The sequence below is a fragment of the Sphaerodactylus townsendi genome, linkage group LG09 (assembly GCF_021028975.2).
Source record: "Sphaerodactylus townsendi isolate TG3544 linkage group LG09, MPM_Stown_v2.3, whole genome shotgun sequence".
In the NCBI taxonomy this organism is placed as follows: domain Eukaryota; kingdom Metazoa; phylum Chordata; class Lepidosauria; order Squamata; family Sphaerodactylidae; genus Sphaerodactylus; species Sphaerodactylus townsendi.
Window position 1 is genome coordinate 28,909,326 of NC_059433.1, and position 18,736 is coordinate 28,928,061.

The 18,736-nt window shown below is 39.7% G+C and overlaps 1 protein-coding gene across 5 annotated transcripts in view; it reads left to right on the plus strand.

The window, feature by feature from the left end:
* Positions 1–18,736, plus strand: part of CARMIL1 (capping protein regulator and myosin 1 linker 1) — a 156,584-nt gene that overhangs the window by 95,932 nt on the left and 41,916 nt on the right. For 3 of the 5 annotated variants that reach the window (XM_048507671.1, XM_048507672.1, XM_048507674.1), the window contains exons 13-23: positions 2,005–2,108; positions 3,099–3,176; positions 3,260–3,336; positions 4,203–4,307; positions 4,902–4,971; positions 6,361–6,372; positions 9,929–10,010; positions 10,534–10,633; positions 10,733–10,787; positions 13,653–13,825; positions 15,946–16,014. In XM_048507671.1, coding sequence (XP_048363628.1) covers positions 2,005–2,108; positions 3,099–3,176; positions 3,260–3,336; positions 4,203–4,307; positions 4,902–4,971; positions 6,361–6,372; positions 9,929–10,010; positions 10,534–10,633; positions 10,733–10,787; positions 13,653–13,825; positions 15,946–16,014 — 925 coding nt within the window. The remainder of the gene's footprint in view (positions 1–2,004; positions 2,109–3,098; positions 3,177–3,259; positions 3,337–4,202; positions 4,308–4,901; positions 4,972–6,360; positions 6,373–9,928; positions 10,011–10,533; positions 10,634–10,732; positions 10,788–13,652; positions 13,826–15,945; positions 16,015–18,736) is intronic. The other 2 variants (XM_048507673.1, XM_048507675.1) reach the window with 1 other exon arrangement.

The following is an 18,736-nucleotide window of genomic DNA, read 5'->3' on the forward strand; positions in this document are numbered from 1 at the left end:
AAATGACTTGCTGTAGCAGCTGTGTTCTGTATACTATAAGCCCATCGGTGTTAACTGAGTTCAGATTTAACTATCTCGTGCAGACCACTTTGAAGACATGTGTACAACTGAAGCTAGATTTAGGATGTATTTGTGCAACATTGATTAGGACACAAACAGCTATTTGTTTGGCATACAGTACTGGGGAAACTATGAGGTGACTCTGGCTATCAAAGTCTAGGCAATTGAAGGTGTTATAACTGAGGAAGAACAGGAGAAGAGTTTGGATTTATATCCCCCCTTTCTCTCCTGTAAGGAGACTCAAAGGGGCTTACAATCTCCTGCTCTTAACCGCTACACCATGCTGGGTCTAGCCAGAGAAACCTTATACAACGTTGTTTGTGCCTTCCTTTTTCATAGACTTTCTTGCACTATCTGTTTGGGGAAGTGCAGCTCCAGAATCCAGTCATACAGGAAACTCCTTTGCACTACGCCCATTTTATAATTAACCAAGAGTGTGCATGGTCTTGTGGTGTCAATAAAATCCTGTTTGTACTTAAAAACATTAAAGACCATTCAAACCACACTCTGAAGCCATAACTGGCTTAAATTCATGTGCCTTAGCCAGGTTTCTTATTTGACTATCTTTAGCACAATTTTTTTTTGTAATGGCTTTTAGACATACACAAGTAAAATTGGACTTGACTTGACAGTTGACTATTTGGAGACCTGTGTTGCTGATTTGTATCTTGAAACCAATGTGTAAATAAATAAATATATTCTTTATTAAAGAACTCTTGCCTCAGTAATCTCTGTGTTGTGCTTGCTCACCCCAGTGCTTACCTCACAGCAACAAACCTACTTATTACCCTCAGAACATCATGTAACTGAGGGGCAGGTTTACAGTTTAAAACAAACCTGGTCCCCTTCCTTTCTAATCATTGCTTGCTGTTTTCTGGACATTCACATGTTCTGCTGTTTTTGGTGACGGCAGATGGTCCAAATAGTTATAAAAATAAACACACTGCATATGAATTCCCTTTTGCTGATCTAGTTTGTTTAGTCCAGTTTCCTGCTTCTATAACATGTTTATTAGATTATCTTTTCTCTTTTAAAGCACAACTCTTCTGTAGAATCTTACTTGGTTCTAGGGTTGCTAGGTACCCCCTGGCTGCTGCCAAGGGATGGAGGGGTAGGGTTGCCAGATACACGTTAGGAAACCCCTGGTGATTTTGAGATTGAACCTGGGGAGGACATGAACCTCAGTGGGGTACAATGCATGGAGTTCACCCTTCAAAGCATCCCTTTTCTTCAGGAGGGCAGATCTCTGCAGTCAGGAGATAACATGTAATTATGGGAGATCTCCAAGTCCCACCTGGAAGTTGGCATCCCTCCTTTGTCCCCTAAAGCTACATGTGCACACAAGGTACACATTTTTTCAGCCAGCTCTTCAATCAACCCTTTCTTTCCCTTCACATTTTTCTAATTTGTGTCATATAAGCTATAAACTTACTGAACGTGGACTGACGTACTTCTGTGTCTCTCACAGCAGTTATTTCTCTGATCTATTTGTCATAAGGAACTGAATTGTTAGTTTGTGTTAACAACCAAAGGGATATATCTGCTCATTTGTATATGTTTTATCTATTTGTGGGTCAATGACTGAATAAACATGATGATCATGATCATCATCATCATTTGTCCAAATAGCATCCTACTAGCTGGTAAACATATTATAAGATTATAAAATATGTTTCATCTGTGATCAATCTTGTATAGACATTTGTATTTGTACGATGCTTTATCTTGCTACGTAAAGCAACTTTGCATTTCCAGTAAGGACAGAAGGTGATCAGCATATAGAAATTCTACCTTTCTAGCCCACAGCTCACTTCAGTATTAATTCACTGTTTTGCTGTAAGACAGTCTGCAAGATCTTTAAATTTTTGCAGAAGATATATACTTGTAGAACAATTGCTAGTTCTTTAAGAGTGACAGAAGTAACCATGAAAAATTCTGTTATAGGGGTGAACAGCCTTTCCCAGTCACTGAGTGCCAACCAGCTGTTAGCTACCACACTTACTCATTTTGATCTCTCAGGGAATATTCTTCGGGGTGATGACCTTTCAGTAGGTACTCCTTTTTCTCCTAGTTTCTAAAGCAATCTGTCATGTTTAAGCAATGAGTGAAGACAAAAAAATTAGGTTATTAATAGTTCATACAAACCTGCAGTTTTAAGGTCCTCTTTTTAGTGACAATCTCTTAGTGAACTATAACCTTTGGCTAGGAGCCGCCTTCATTTGCGTAACCTGTTACAAAGTACTGTATCCCCATTAGCCAAAAGTGGAACATAAGAAAGAGCCTGCTGGATCAGACCAGAGTCCATCTAGTCCAGCACTCTGCTACTTGCAGTGGCCCACCAGGTGCCTTTGGGAGCTCACATGCAGATGTGAAAGCAATGGCCTTCTGCTGCTGCTGCTCCCGAGCACCTGGTCTGCTAAGGCATTTGCAATCTCAGATCAAGGAGGATCAAGATTGGTAGCCATAGATTTGTTTTATTTTGAACCCCATTTTTTTATTTTGAACATCCCCAAAATATCAGCTTTATTCTAGCCTTCTTGCTTTGCTAATCACATGTGAACAAAGCAAGGTAGCCGACATTCTGACAGAAAATACTAAAGAAAAAAATGGTAGCATCACTTTGAGTTTCTTCAAAACTCCCAACTCCATTGAATAAGTGTGTCTGCAGTGTTCCTTCCCATGTCATAGGAAGATAGCATGTGTATTCTGAGATTAGAATCCTTTGACAAAATGTGTCTCTTTCTTCTCTTTGCTAGTTCATGCAACAGAAAATGAATAAGGCTATTCCTTTTCATCTACAGTTGCTTGAATATCAACAGTTGAGAGCAAGAGCCTTGATGGGAACAGATAATGAATATGGAGGCTTAAATTTCAAGACCTCTGTTTGTCCTAATGCAGCCAGTAATTTTTAAAGAAAAAAATGTTTTGAGTTTGAATATGTTTAAGAGTGAAGGATCAGATTAGCAATCATCATCAGATTTGAAGAGTTGAGATTGATAGGGTAAGAAAATTAAAACTTTTTTTCCCTTTTCTTGTAGCACTTACATAACTTTTTGGCCCAGTCAAATGCTATTACACATCTGGATTTATCCAACACGGAGTGTGCATTAGACATGGTAATTTTTTTTAATTTACAAAGTAGATTTCTACCTTTATTATTGCAAACTGATTTATATAAATTTTCTTTTTTATCATTTAGATGTGTGGAGCACTTCTTCACGGATGCCTTCAACATCTTGCCATCCTAAACCTATCCCGGACAGTTTTTTCTCACAGGTCGGCATGCCAAATAATTATCCTTGTTGTCAGTTAGGGTATCATCTCACTATTCTCTACCTTGGCGTGTACACACTGCCCAATTGTCCTTTTATATTGATGTCAATCATATACTTCTGCTCACATCAACTGCATGTCCTATTATTTCTAAAGTTTCTGCTTTTTATTCCCATCATGCTGATGAGTTTCTAAGGTTACAAAGATTGTACTTTTATTGTTCAATTTACCACTGAAAGTCTTGGAACTTCTCCAGAGTATTAGTTCTAGTCAACTTACCCTCCAATCCTCCCCCTGGTGCTGTGTGGAAGTTCCAGAACACTACACAGAACTAAGCCGCCCTGGGAGAGCTCCCCCTGCCTGGCAGCCCCTTATCTGTATGGCACCAATATGGTGGCCACAAGGACACGCCCTCCCAGCTTATAAGGAATGTTGGTTCTAGTTGTGTTTTACAGTCTGGTGAGCTCTTCAAAAAATCTATTCTCGATGTCTGTGATAAAATATTTCACCTCTCATGGTAGAAATCCCACCACCACCATACCTCCCTTCTACCTCTCTCTTTTTTTGGGGAGAACTCGAAATGAGAAGGGTCAATTTTCATCCTGACTTCTGATCTGAGCAGCTAACTAGGTTGGGATTCCAGTTTGCTTTTGAATGATGGTGCTGCTCATTGATTTAGGTATTTGATGATGACCAATGACTACAATTACAGTATATGAAGAAATGTTAGTATAATCCTATCTTTTGCATAGCAGATTCACTTAGGTGCAATAACTACATGAGTCTTGTATAGGAAAATAATCACCAGAATACAGGCACTGGATATTTCAGGGCTTTGGGATGGTCATTTGCTCTGCTTTCTTTTACAGAAAGGGGAAGGAGGTTCCTCCATCATTCAAACAGTTTTTCAGCAGTTCACTTGCTTTGATGCAAATCAACCTTTCAGGGACCAAACTCCCTCCCGAACCACTAAAGTAAGGATCTCATGAACGTTGTCATAAGATTTTATTTCTACTTGCATCATGACATTGTTTACATAACCCTGTAGTTAAATAGGAAAGCTGAGGCTGCTTTGGATATCACTTTTTATAGACAGAGTAACTAACACAGAAAATGGGCCTCGCAAGCGGGGATGCACCGGCATACTTGATGCCAGGGCACCCCCATGGGGCCGCATTCGCACGGGCCTGCCGGCGAAGCTCCCCTCTTACCTTGTCTCCCGGCCTGTCACACTGGAGAGGCCAAGGGACATGCCCCTGTGGCCATGGCGACACCTTCAGGGCATGACATCACTGAAGGGGCTATGGGAACCTGAAGGGGTTATGGGAGATCACTGAAGGGGTTATGGGAGCCTGTGGACATGTTGTCAGCCACCAACGTGTGTTTTTGTTGGGGTTAAATCTGAACAGAATATATTTTCAGAATGTATATAAGCTATAACTCATCTTTAAAATTACATTGCCAAGTGTCTTTTAAGAATAATTTGTATTGTCTTTTTAATATGGCTTATCTATTGGTTAAGCATCCTCTATTCTGCTGTTCTGTGACAATTCAATTTTATTTTTCAGAGCACTCTTATTGGGCCTTGCTTGCAACCAAAATTTGAAGGAGGTGTCTCTAGATCTAAGTAGCTGTGAGGTAGGAAATATTAAGCACGTGGCATTTTAGTCACTTTATAAGTGATAGCAGCATGTAATTATGAGTATATTAATAGAATTAATGTTATTCCTAATGGAGAACAAAATAAATGGGCGTTTTTGCTAGTATGCTTTCTTTTCATAATATACCAGCATAGATGAAACTAGGAAACATAAGCTTGCAAAGGACACAGTTTCTAATAAATAAAACAGGAAAGAGAAGTACTAGCTATCTAATATCGATTGCTTGCTACTTTGCGACCTCTACATCCTTCCACTCTTGGGAGGGATGAGCTTTGGAATGATAGAAGGTCTGACAGGATGCTGATTCGCTGGGTGTTTTTGCCCCCAAACTGAAGCGGTTTTACCCCTTCACTTTCGAGTTGTCTAGATCGCTGTAAGGCCAATCGAATCTCAGGGGCCAGATCTCTAAAAGCTCACCAATGTTCCGTTAGAGAACATCTGGCTCACTGTTCTTGATGGCTGTATCTGAAGGTATTGACAGATTTTAACCTCTCCCTCTTGACAGTGGACTCCAGCTGTTTCTGCTCTCCCACAATAAAAGCTCAGGCTTCTTTCTTGAGACCAACCGAACAAGATTTAGAACTTTTTTCCCCCACACACTTCTGTGTATTCCCTTCCCTTCATTCACAGCACAAGTCCCTCAACCCCAGGTGGGAATGGGGTTCAGCTAGGAGGGGGTAAGCAGGGAAGATGTGTGGGTGCAGTGGCCATAGGATCCAGCCCATTAAGAGTAAGTGCGTAGAAAAGCCTGAGGACTAAACTAAAATGGTTTCTGGGTCAGTTGTGTTCCATTTTGTGTTCAGTGTTTTGGGCTAGACTCTACTCATGAAATTATTTGCTTGTGCATTTCATTTTTGTCTGCAGCTCACTCAGGCCTCTTCTGCACACGCAGAACTATACATTTTCAATCCACTTTCACAATTGTTTGCAAGTGGATTTTGCTGTTCTGCACAGTAAAATCCAGCTGCAAAGTGCATTGAAAGTGCATTATTCTGCATGTGCGGAAGGGGCCTTAGCTTGGGCTGCCCAATTTGAAAATTCCAATGCTGATCCAAAGAATTATAGTCTTTTTCTGGCAAATATATCTCTCTGATCTACCATCTCCTAAACATCCTGTGAAGAATACGTTAATATCAAGAAGACAGCCAAACACTCTTACTGTTGGCAGTGTGAACATTTTCTGATAGGACTTGAGCCCACTAAGAAATCAAACCTTTCTTTCCTTGCTACCTCACGTATCCAGAAGCAAATTAATGGCATACTAACTCTAACCCAAAGCTTAATTATTTTATGTTGCTCATTTGTTAAAGAAAATGATTTTAATCAGCACTGATGAATTTCCCTTTTCTTCTCCTGCTTGCATAAGCTTGGTCACTGCGTAAGTACTTCTCCTGGCCTTCCTAACCATTAACTCAAGAAACCGCTCACTCCCTGCCTATCTGCTGCATGTATTCCCCTTTCTGTGTCTTTTGTGGAGTACTGACTATCTCTTTGCTGAAACTTAGTTGAATAACAGAGTTGATTATTTATAACAGAATGGATCAGATTGCCAACTGAGACCTGAAAAATTGCAACTTGGTAAATGAGGAGAGCTGACTTTCTATGGTAATTTTCCATGGCTAACTAGAGTGCAGATCATATACTGGTGTTACACCAATGCTCCCTGCAGCAAATATGTAAAGTGTAGATGGTATGTTTGTGCCTTTTAATGGCATGTATATATACCAGGGCTCCCCAGTGCTAGAATATTACTGACAATTCATGTGTTTGCTGCAGGAACACAAGTATAACTCGAGTGCATCTTCAATTACTGTGTCTTCTGTGTAAAGCTTTGAGCTGACTTTGCTGAAGCTCTAATCCCATCGTACTTTCCTGAATAGCAAGTAATATGTAATCAGCAATGGATTTAAGTGATCCTAAGCGTTCTGTGAACCTTCACTATGCTTAGATATGGAGATGGATAATAAGTAAGGGAAAATGTGGGGTATACAACACCCTTCTTCAAACTAGTTCAGATGTTTCTTATCCAGTCAAACTGGGGTAGGTATGGTAGGAAGTGTGAGCTCAACATTTGACCTGTGTCATAGCAAAGCACAAAGTAACAGTTGATTGGGATTACTAGTTGAGTTCATGATCTTTGAGCATAGTATTCTGATACTCAAGAAGCGTTTCTGTTTCTTTTTAGACTGAAGCTTTCATTTCACAAAAATTATACTTTCAGAAAAAATTGTATATATAACTGAATAAAATACTTGTGTCTGTTCTATTTGGATGAAATAAAAATTTAACCTATATTTTTAATGTAGAGATATTTATATTTTTAATTTAAAAAACGGAAGCATTCATTTCATCTGAATGTTCACTGGAGGTTCGAGTCCATAAAAAGCAAAATGACATTACTCTGCTTAAAAATTATTGATATGATTTTTTCCAGCAAAGGCTGACTTTCCATATATATTACAAACATATCTTTTGAAGAGTTCCTTTCTAGTCTATTTGGTACTGTCTTCACTGTCTTTCCCCCAGTCTAAACCACTGACATGTCTCAGATACAGAATGTTGTACAACTGACCTCAAATTATGCTAGAAAAAGTGACCCCAAGCATGTCTTTTCAGTTCAATTTTTGGCACAGATTGAAGAACTCCAATAGAAGTTTAACACAGTCTGCCACATTAATTAGTTAAATTGCTGCTTGCAGGAGGTTGATTGATTGCTGAGGAAACCTGAACATTTCTGTCATCTTGCGTTGAAGAAGAATAGGATGTTATGAAATATCAGCTACTGCTGCAGGAATTCTAAGACCGATCAATACTACCAACTCTGTAAATTCCAGAGAGACATTGATTATACAGCAACATTATACTCCCTCCACTAGACACGATCAAGATAATTCATGAGTTGATTTTTAGGTTTTCTTTGTAGTGAAACATGTTCAGATGATTAATCCAAGGCAGATCAGTTGTGGGAGTGAGTGAATGTAATATGGGAGAATAATCTCCATTTGAGAGCAGTTGTTATGGAACAGAGGTGAATATTGGGTTAAAGCTTCATGAATGGCCTAGGTGAGAGTTGCTGATTTCTTATCTGAAGAAAAATCGATATACACTCCCTAATGGTTGCTATGCAACCATTTTATAAGACAATTCTGATCGTGTGAGTGAGAATTGAGTGGCTGCAGACTTATAATGTGATGTGTACCATTTGGTAAAAACTCTAGGATGTGGTAGTAATAAAAATTTTACTAACTCATTTCTGAGTGAAGATGCACTGAGGATAAGCTTTGTACATAATTTTTAAAAGCATAGAAATGTAGAGGTGCTGATTTCCCACTTCTAAACAAAATACTTCCATCTTGAGGTTTCAGAATATTTTTTTAATCGAAAGTTTATTTTGCTAACTACTAAAGCTTTATTTAGAGCTTGTAAGGATTTCAGTTCTTAATGCTATGCCATACATATGTCTAAATATAGTTCCCCCTAGTTCATACCATATTATCTTTAATGGATTAAATGCCAAATTGTCGTCTCCTTTCAGAATATTTCAGCCCATTTCTCACTTCCATGCTATTCCTATGAGTCTGCCAGGAAACTCCCAGCCCAGCTAAAGCTAGTGTGTCTGGGAGAAGTTTTGCATTCTGTGGAAAGCACTAGTTTTCTGTATGCAGTGAATGTTTCATATGAGAGAGTCATTCAAGTACGCAATCCCACAACCTGCATTCTAATGTACTACACTCCCAGAACAGCTACGGTACTGCTGTTTTATAGTAACTATCAGCTTGGCTTTGTAATGCAGCTAAGTAGACATTCATCCCACCATCAGTGTGATGAAATATTAGTGACTTTGTGCTTCTGCTTTCTTCTTCTTAAATATTCATTCATGTGTACACTGTTTGTTTTGTTTTGTTGGGATGGGATGGGATGGGATGAGATGGGATGGGATGGGAGCCAACATGGTCACAGACATTTGCTTTGCAATAGTACCAGACTTGGACATCTCGCAATACACCTCAAGCCAGTATAGTCCTGTTCATTTTCTTGGTTTTTTCCTGGCTCTGAGTGCAAGAGGAGACTTGATAGCAAACAGCCAAGCCGCTGGTCTTTGTTTCATCTGGAGAATCTTAAGACAACTGGCAAAATATTTATTGTGATTGATAATGAGCACTAATGGCTTAAAAACTATTGGAGCTAAGTGGGCGTAAGACCTGATCACTGCCCATGTAGGAGAACAATGTGAGTCGCTCATAAAACTTTAAAAGAAATAGCATGATGGAAATTGTGGTGTTTTAATAATAACTATTTGAATTAGGATTTGGCCAGCCCAATCCAGAGCCCCCAGTGACAGAACATGGTTCTGCCCCGCTGCCTCCAAAAGGGCTTCTTGGTGGTGTGGGGGAGGCTCTATGGACTTATGCCAGCCCAAAGGGTGGTGTAAGTCCAAGCCCCCGGCACTGGCATTCCTTCAGGCAAAAGCCAAGTGGAAGTTGACTAATGTTGGCCCCTCTCCTAGCCACCCCTTTCTGAAATGCCGGCAAAGCCTGCGTCTGGCCACTGTGGAGGGCTGTGGTGGCTGCCCACCAGCAATTTTTCCTCTCTGATGGGGTAAGTGTTTTGGGGGAAGGGTTAATCTGCCAGCACAGCCCCACACCACCTCCATAGGCAGATTCAGCCCCCCCCCACACACACACACACACTTTGGATTGGGTTGTTAGTGTATTTCTAATGTAAACCCATTATGGTACATGCTGGAGAAATTATTCCCCATTGAATAGGATATTATTAAGGCAGCATTTTAAGAGTTATGTTCAGATAGATGAAGTATCACACCTTTGGTTATACTGTAATTGCCATTATTTGCAAACCCCCTGCTTTTATTCATGTGTTCTCTGAATTCCCTTTGGTGGGAGAACATGTCTGACTTTTCTTCCTCCTTTTAGCTAAGATCAGGAGGAGCACAAGTTTTGGAAGGATGCATAGCAGAAATACACAATATCGCCAGCCTAGATATTTCAGATAATGGTAAGATGATTCAGATAATGTATGTACATACCACTGATTAAGAAATGTGACTGAATGAATTATAGTACAATCCTAGTACTTGTACTCAAGAGCTACAGGGCCAGTCCTATTCTAAAAACCCCACCTATTCTAAAGTGGGTGCTAGAAAAGGTGTTGTAGAGGCCTCATGGCATCCCATGGAAAACAAGACATTGGGGACTCTTGACTTAGAACTTGCAGGTATATGCACGTAATAGAATCCCTACAAAAAGCATCTTCAAGAAGTGGGTGGGAGCAGTCAGCTCAACTGTTTCCAGTTTCCTTCTGCAAAATGTCTGAGTTCCCCAAGCACTCATACGTGCGTGCACCAAGTACTCCTCTCGGGAGAAAATTCAGTGTTGTGTCCCTTAACAGTAAATGCTACTTAAGGAATAACTATAGTGATTTGGTATGGTGTTGCATGACTTGGTTGATTTAAAGTCTTCTGGAAACATAAGTTTATAGGAATTATTTTAATTTCTGAATTTAATCTTACTATTCACAGGGCTAGAATCTGATCTTTCAACCCTTATAGTCTGGCTTAGTAAAAACCGATCAATAAGACACCTGGCTTTGGGCAAAAATTTCAACAACATGAAATCCAAGTAAGGTGTTCATTTATTCCATTTTTAAAATAAGAAAACATAAAATCAGTGATTCAGTCTTCTAATTTTCCTTTCCTTCTATCTTGTTTCCTCGTGCAGGAATTTGGCCCCTGTTCTTGATAATTTGGTACAAATGATTCAAGACGAAGAATCAGTGAGTAGAGTTCTCTCCATTACTTCTGTGCATTCTAAGTATCATAATATCTTAAGTCAGTTTTGTTTTTAGGTTTCTGATTGGTACTAGAGCCCTACTTCTGGGGTATTGTTTACTGAATACCCCATCTTGTCAATTGCATTAACTCAGTCTGCATCATCTGCCTTGAGTCCAAGTGAGATGCCTAGGCGAAGAATAGAGTCATCATGTTTAAGAAAAGGTTATTGGGAAGCAAGAGCCCACTTTTAGTGCTGTAGGAAGTGGAGCAGCGCAGTTAGGACAGCAGGTGTGACCGTTGTAAAAGATGGAAAAGATGTGGGCGAAGGCTGGAGTTTATCAACAATTCAGTATAATAATGGTGGTCTCGTTTTGCATGGATTCATTTTTTATTCCAAACAGTTGTGTTCTGCCAAGCTGAGTATTTTAGAAGGTAGAGCTTTGTGGTGGAATCCTATTATAAAGCATGAAGCACCTCAATTAAACTTTTGCCACTATTCCCAAGCTCCACACTAATGTGAAGTTAATTCCTTCCAAATTATGTGATGAATAGAGAGGGGATGCATTAGAAGATTAGGCAAATTAATATAGCAATTTGATAGCTGTCATTTTAATCTAAAGTGGTTACATTTCTTTGTCAAGGACTGGCTTTCCAATTATACATTCTCATGGTTCTGCTTTCCTAGTTTGTATAATGTCCTCTTTCAGCATAATGTCACCCCCTCTGGGTTATTAGTCTCGCACATGAAATTTATATGTCTAGAAAGACCCACTAATCTCTTAAAATTTCCCACAGAATTGCTGCTACTTTTACATATCATAAATTCAACCACAAAATTTATCTCCAAGTGATATTGGTGTCTTCAAATTTTGTCACCTTAAGGTTCCAATTATTCTCAGCCTAAGAATACCTTAGGATGAAGACGGAAACATTCTACACTTGCAGGAGTGGCCAACCTATGGCGCTGCAGATGTTCATGGACTACAATTCCCATCAGCCCTGGCAGAAGCTGATGGGAATTGTAGTCCATGAACATCTGGAGCGCCATAGGTTGGCCACCCCTGTACAGCATGGTGAAAAGGGTCTGAATGCCCACTCCCTGACTTTTGTGTTAGAGCAAATGGCAGTTGCCCATATAACTACCTCTTTTAAAATGTCTATCTTCTCCTTAAAACAATAGAAGACAGGTTCAAAAAGCTATGGGACACTTCCACACATGCAGTACGCTTTCTGATATAGAGTTTAGATGCTTTCAGAAATGACCTTGAGTCCTGTAATCCAGCTGAGATGGATAGTTTTCAGGGGAAGAAGTCAGTCACTTGTATGGGAATATTTAGCAGTATAGCCAATTTGAGCACGCAACGTCCATCTCTTTCCATAGACTTGAGCCATAAGACTATATTCCAACATTGGGCCTAACAGCCCAATCCAGAGAAGCCTGGCGGACAAGGACAGCGCTGTTCTGGCACCGTCCTGCCCTCTCCAAAGGACTTTCCCACAACATGAGAAGCCCTAAGAAGTTTTTTTAAAATCCACTGAAAATGTACCCACAGGGCAGAATAGAGATATACCAAGAATATTGTGTCATATCTCCGCCGGCAGCTCTGCTAGTGCACGGGGCCTGGCCGGACTCTGGAGGCCAACTAAGGTTGACCCCACCCCCCAGCCTGCCACCCGAATGCCCTCGTTTGTGTCGGCACAGCATTTTATGTTGGTGGGCCTGAGTGATGGAGCTGGCTTCCGGGTTGGCCACGTGGAGCCCCACGGCTCCTGGCTACCCAGGTAAGTTGCCCATCTGCCAGCTCATTTGCCTCTTGCTCCAGTTGAATGGGAACTCACACCAGTGCAGGGGTATGCTGGCTGCAGAGAGGGATTTGGCCCCTGCCCTGGGATTGGACTGTAAATCTCTTAAATATAGAAAATGCTTAGCAAGAAAAGTCTCATTCTGTAATAGTTGTGAGCTTACTGTAAAGGGAAGAATGCTTGTGTTTCTTCTTCTTGATAAATGGGAAATATTAACACATAGTGAACAGTTCATGAAATATAAGAATATAAAGCAGCAACCATATAGAAATTGTAGTGACTGTGTATAGCTTTTTAAAAACAAACCCCTACATAGTTGGCAGATAATGCCCAGCGTGGTGTGATTGTTAATGCACACAGTTCTTTGTATTTCCCATTTTTGATCCTGTTCCTTTCTCATCCCCGCCATAATATATTTTTATAAAATTTGCACATTGTTATAAATTTTTGATCGGTTGTACTTATGCACACACCCCTCTACCTGTATAAATAGTTGGAAGTGTATAAGGCTGTTTGTTTGTTTGTTTGTTTGTTCCATTTATTCCCCATATTCTCTCAGCCAGGCTAGGTTCAGGGCAGCTTCCAACAATAATTTACAATACAATTTCAATGTAAATATCAAATTAAAACATTGCATTTTAACCGTTATTTTCAATATCTATGCGTAACGGGTTTGAACAGAGCTCCATGCTCTCTTCCATAGCAAAAGCAGTCCTCAGCTCTGGAGTACGTTTTTCCTCTGGTGGTAGCAACTTCTGCTCATGCACAATTAGCATTTTTCAATGAACTGAAAAGTGCCAAGCACTAGAAGAATGCTTCTGCAATAGAAGGGAGTATAAACCAAAACAAGGCTCAGGATCCAAGCTAATAGAACTGGTGACGTATTTAGCATCATTTCTCGCTAATCAGTCCTCACAGTTTCAAAGGAGCCTTTGAACCTTCTGTCTGATGCTGTGCTGTTTCAAAGCTACATTGTTGATTGGTCTGTGGTCTTTAAAAAAAACCATTTAAAACTAATCCAGTTGGAATGTGATGATGGTGTTCATTGTTTTTATACCCCTCAGCCCTTGCAGTCGCTGTCTCTAGCAGATTCCAAGCTGAAGGCAGAGGTGACTATCATTATCAATGCACTGGGGAGCAATACCTCTCTGACAAAAGTGGATATTAGTGGAAATGGAATGGGAGATATGGGGGCAAAGATGCTAGCGAAGGCTCTTCAGATTAACACCAAACTCAGGTATGGAAATTATTTGTGTTTTAAGCCTAACATCTTGGGACATTTCCGTATTGTGTGTTGTGTTGTATGCCGTGTCCCTTGATTCTTCCTGGCAACAGGTGATACATGTAAACCAACTATTTTGCTTTAACTGACAAACAGCATCAGAGGTTGTGATTAGGAATGAATGAGTTTTGGGGAAAGGATTTCCCCCCATCTGCTCAAAAGTGTCCCTTCTCTCTCAGCCGTAGTGGGAATGATTTTTTGGTCCCATGGAATGGACAATGTTGAGTGGACAAATGGAAGTAAGAAAAAGGATTAAATTATCCTTAATTTTTCAATGAACTGAAAAAATTAAAGGAAGTAAGAAGAAGGATTAAATTAAATTAAAGGATTAAATTATCTCTCCCAGTTAGGATCCCCCTATGAGTCAAATTTGGACTTCAGGGTCACTTAGGGTTGCCAAGTCTCCTGGCCACTGGTGGGGGATGGGGTTGGGTTGTCAGCTCCATGTAGGAGAACCTCTGGAGATTTGAGGGCGGAGCCTGGAAAGACAGAGATCTCGGTGGGGTGAAATGCCATAGAGTCCACCATCCAAAGCATCCACTTGGAGGCTGGCATCCCTGGGGTCACTGTATGGATGCCATTTGGACAGGCTAACATTTTTTCTTTAGGCAAATTTAAAACGTAAATTTAAAATGTAAATTGCAGGTTGCTTGCTTAATTCTCTGGAAGTATTTTAGATATGTATTTCAGCTTCTCATTTTTAGACAATAGGCCAGTTTGTTTGTTTTAGGAAGGTTTCTGTTTACAGTGCAGATATACTCACATATAAGTCTACTTTTTCAGCACATTTTTTGTGCTGAAAAAGGCCCCCCTCGACTTATACACAAGTGAACGGGTGGCGAGCGGGTGGGGGGAACGGGTGGCGAGCGAAAAAAGGCTGGGAGCTGAGGGTGTTTTTCTGCACCTGCTCCCTGCTATGTGGACACAAAGGCAGCTCCCAGGTAAGCCTTGGGCTGTTGCTTCGCTGCACTACAGGTGGCCAGTAGCTTAATTCACAGTGAATATTCAGTGAATAGGTGTGAAAATTAAATATTAAATGTATATGTTACAGAATTTCTGTTCAGGCCAGGAAGCTCCATGAATGCTAGGGAGCCATACTCATTGGGAAATCCGCACCATTGGAGCCCATGGTGGCAGGAATCCCACAGGGTGCCCTGGGGTGCAGCCACTGCCAGCACCTTTCTCGGCCCCCAGTGTTTTTGGAAAGCAGGTGGTACTTCTGTCCAGCTGAGCTTGCAGACCTGCAAAAAAGACTTGCTTTGGGGCAGCGGCTGCCATCACCACACAAGCATCTTCACTGTGTAATGATAAGCTATCCATGTTGAAGGAGAACCTGTAGGGACTTTTTTCCCTATGAAACTCTGAAGAGATAACTGTCTGTGAGAGTTATATATTCCACTTCAGAACTTTTAAAGTTATTGTTGGTACCATACTATTTTTCTTTGACATAAATATTCAAGAACATTTTTATTGTTATCTATTTTTATTTTTGAAATTTACCAGTAGCTGCTGCATTTCCCACCCTAGACTTTTACTCGAGTCAATATGTTTTCCCAGTTTTTTGTGGTAAAATTAGGTGCCTCGACTAATATTCGGGTCGACTAATACATAAGTATATATGGTATTTCAATCTCAAAAGTGTGTGGTTTGGATCCAGTGATGCACAAGCAGAAACATAAACTGACTTAGTTCTATTCCAGTTTTGAAACACTAACCAGGTTCTTCCCTGTATATTATAAACCCAGAAACTGATTGCACAAATTCTTGAGCAAGTACAAATGCAATTAGTTTAACTTAGTACAAGCAGCTACTACAGTATTTTTCTTGTGTTTTCATTCATACAAGTACTCTAATGCAAGCAGAAATTTAGCCCTGGATCCAACCTATGAGTTTGTGTGTGTGTGTGTGTGTGTGTATTCCTTATTGTTACATTTTGTTCACAGAATTTTACTTGTTAGTTGTATTATTTAAAAAATAAAGATCTGCTCATTTCCAAATGAAAAAAAAATGCATTCTGGCAGGTTAGTGTTCAGCTTGTATGAAATGGCTTTATGCAATTTCTGATTTTCCAACAGAACTGTTATATGGGACAAGAATAATATTACTGCACAGGGCTTCCAGGATATAGCAGTGGCACTAGAAAAGTAAGTTCTATGATATTGTCTGTCATAATCTACACCAAATTGTCTGGATTTGTATTTTTTTGTGTTTGGGTATAACTTGGTAAATATATGTAGTCATCTTCCCCTCGTTCCACCATGGACTCATTAAGGAGCAGCAGTGGCATAGTGGTTAAGAGCAGGTTCATTCTAATCTGGAAGAATCAGGTTTGATTCCTCGCTCTGCCGCTTGAACTGTGGAAACTTATCTGGGGAATTCAGATTAGCCTGTGCACTCCCAGACATGCCAGCTGGGTGACCTTGGGCTAATCACAGTTCTTCTGAGCTCTCTCAGCCCCACCCACCTCACAGGGTGTTTGTTGTGAGGGGGGAAGGGAAAGAAGATTGTAAGCCCCTTTGAGTCTCCTACAGGAGAGAAAGGGAGATATAAATCCAAACTCTTCTTCTTTTTCTAAATTTGGCACCTCAATAATAAAGTTATGCTAGCATAAAAACTTGTGTTTGTGGGCTAGTATCCACTGTGTAAGATACAGGTAAAGGGTTTTCACTAGATAACATACAAAAGTATTACAGAAAAAGATTATAAACAGCAGGAAGTACAGGAAGAGATTTATATTAAGTATGTATATGCATAATAAGAATTCAAACACCATTCATAAATGACTGATGGTAACATCATTACTCTAGATTTCTAAGCTAGTTAATACTTACAATGGCTAAAGCATTGCAGGTCCTTTCTACATCCTTGGGAAATGGTGACAAATCTTCTTGATTCTGAAAACAAATTCACCAGTGTCTCAGGTGAATGGCTGAGGAACTGTGACTTTTAAATTAGCAAAATAGTAAAAAGTGTGTGTGTGTGTGGATTATGTATAGTAAGGGCCCACTTCAGTCACCTAGTTCTGCAAAGTTTATGCTAAATTAAAAATTGTTTGTCATTAAAGGTACTACAAGTCTCCTGTTTGTTTTTGGCTAACCCTCCAAAATATTTATTGAAATTAAGCAGTTCAGTTGTTGGGTGTAATTAAGGTTCTTACACTCATTTTCTCAAATCTTCAATCAATGTTTCTTTTTATACAACTAGTTACGTTTAAATGCAGTTTTATGTATTATAAAAGCTAGATGGTGCTTTTTTCGATCTTGAAAGGTTAGGGAGGTAGCTTAACAAAGCTATAAAGAAAATGTATTTTAATTGTTTTATTAGTCAGATTTTGAACATGGATCTAGAATATTAGTTCTTACAATTACAAGCCAGAGCTAAAAAAAATTCCCCCCCAAAATCCATTTTTTAAATTGTGTGCTATTTGCATATTTTTCATGGGTACTTTAACCTATTCAATGGAACAGCGTCAGTTTCATTTGCCTGTGACTCTTATTTCTGGGGGAAATTCAATTTAAAAAGCAACACACCTGTGAGCTCTAAATACCAATCGGAAGGGGAAAGCCCACTTTAATAAGTTCCATCAAATTTTACACACAAGGCAAAATCTAGTGCATCTTTATGCTGGATTGCAGCATATCCTGTGATCCCATTTTTAAAATATTGTTAGATTTAAAAGTTGATGAAAAGTGTGGGAGGGGGAGAGACAGTGAATGCTTAAAAACTTTAGTTGTTTGATTTATCAATTTTAAATAAGTTGGTGCTCGGAGCTCTGTTTTATTCAAAGTTCAGCGTTCAGCCATTTAGCACAACTGTTTAATGCTTAAACATGATGACACTCAGTGAAATTAGTGAAAAATAGTACTAAGATCTTATGGGCAACTTGGAGAAAAATGACCCCTTCACATGCTAACAGTGCTCAGTTTGCTGACAGAAATAGTCTGAGGGGGGGAAAGCAATTCAAAATTCTGCCTTTAATCTGTGTTTTTCATTCTGTCTGTCAAGATAAATGAAAAAGGGCCTCCTCCTAAGATTGACAGTGAAAGTATGTGACAGAAAACGGAAATGTTGATGTGGATGCAGTGACTGTAATTTTCTAAAGGTGACAACGTATTTACTTAGCATGGAAGATCAAGTCGTCTGCCGTCCACTTCAATATTCAAAAAAGCAGAGAGAATATTGGAGTCCCAACCTTGATTTTAAAAAGCTGTAAATGTAAATGTGGGAGGACAGCTTTTCCTGTCACCACTGGATAAGGAAAGGAATTATCTTTTACACAAATATATTTCAAACAATATTGGAAACGTTGTCTCTTGACAAATAATCCAACCATTCTTCCATCCTCGGTTTTGTGGGTTATAAAAGTATTTTAGAGAAATTGTGCCACCAGTAAAAACTGCCTTTCCTAGCAACAAGAAAAGAAACAAACAATAGCCCACTCCATTTTGGCTACATGAAAATGACTGAAAATAGCATTTTGAAGGTTTTTTCCCCCAGCTTGGCACATGATGTTTGTATATTAGCCACAGAAATCTGTAGCCCATTATGAAGAATAGTACAGAATGGTGCATTCTCTCATCTTAATTACTTTGGTTCAATAGGGAGTGATTTATTGACAGTTGCGCTGCAGGACTGAAAATGTAAAGTCTAGCATCTGGATGAGACAATGCTGAGAAATCCAATTGTGCATTATGATTATAGCAATTTTCAGAACACTCTTTCAAGGACTGTGCAGGGGAGAAAAACAAACTCACTGCATGGCCTCTAAAAAAACTTAGTATCATCCAAGAAACAAAAGAGGCAGGCATACTGATAAAGATTGTGCCAGTTAAAAATATGCCAGTGTGCAGCACAGGATGGGGCTGG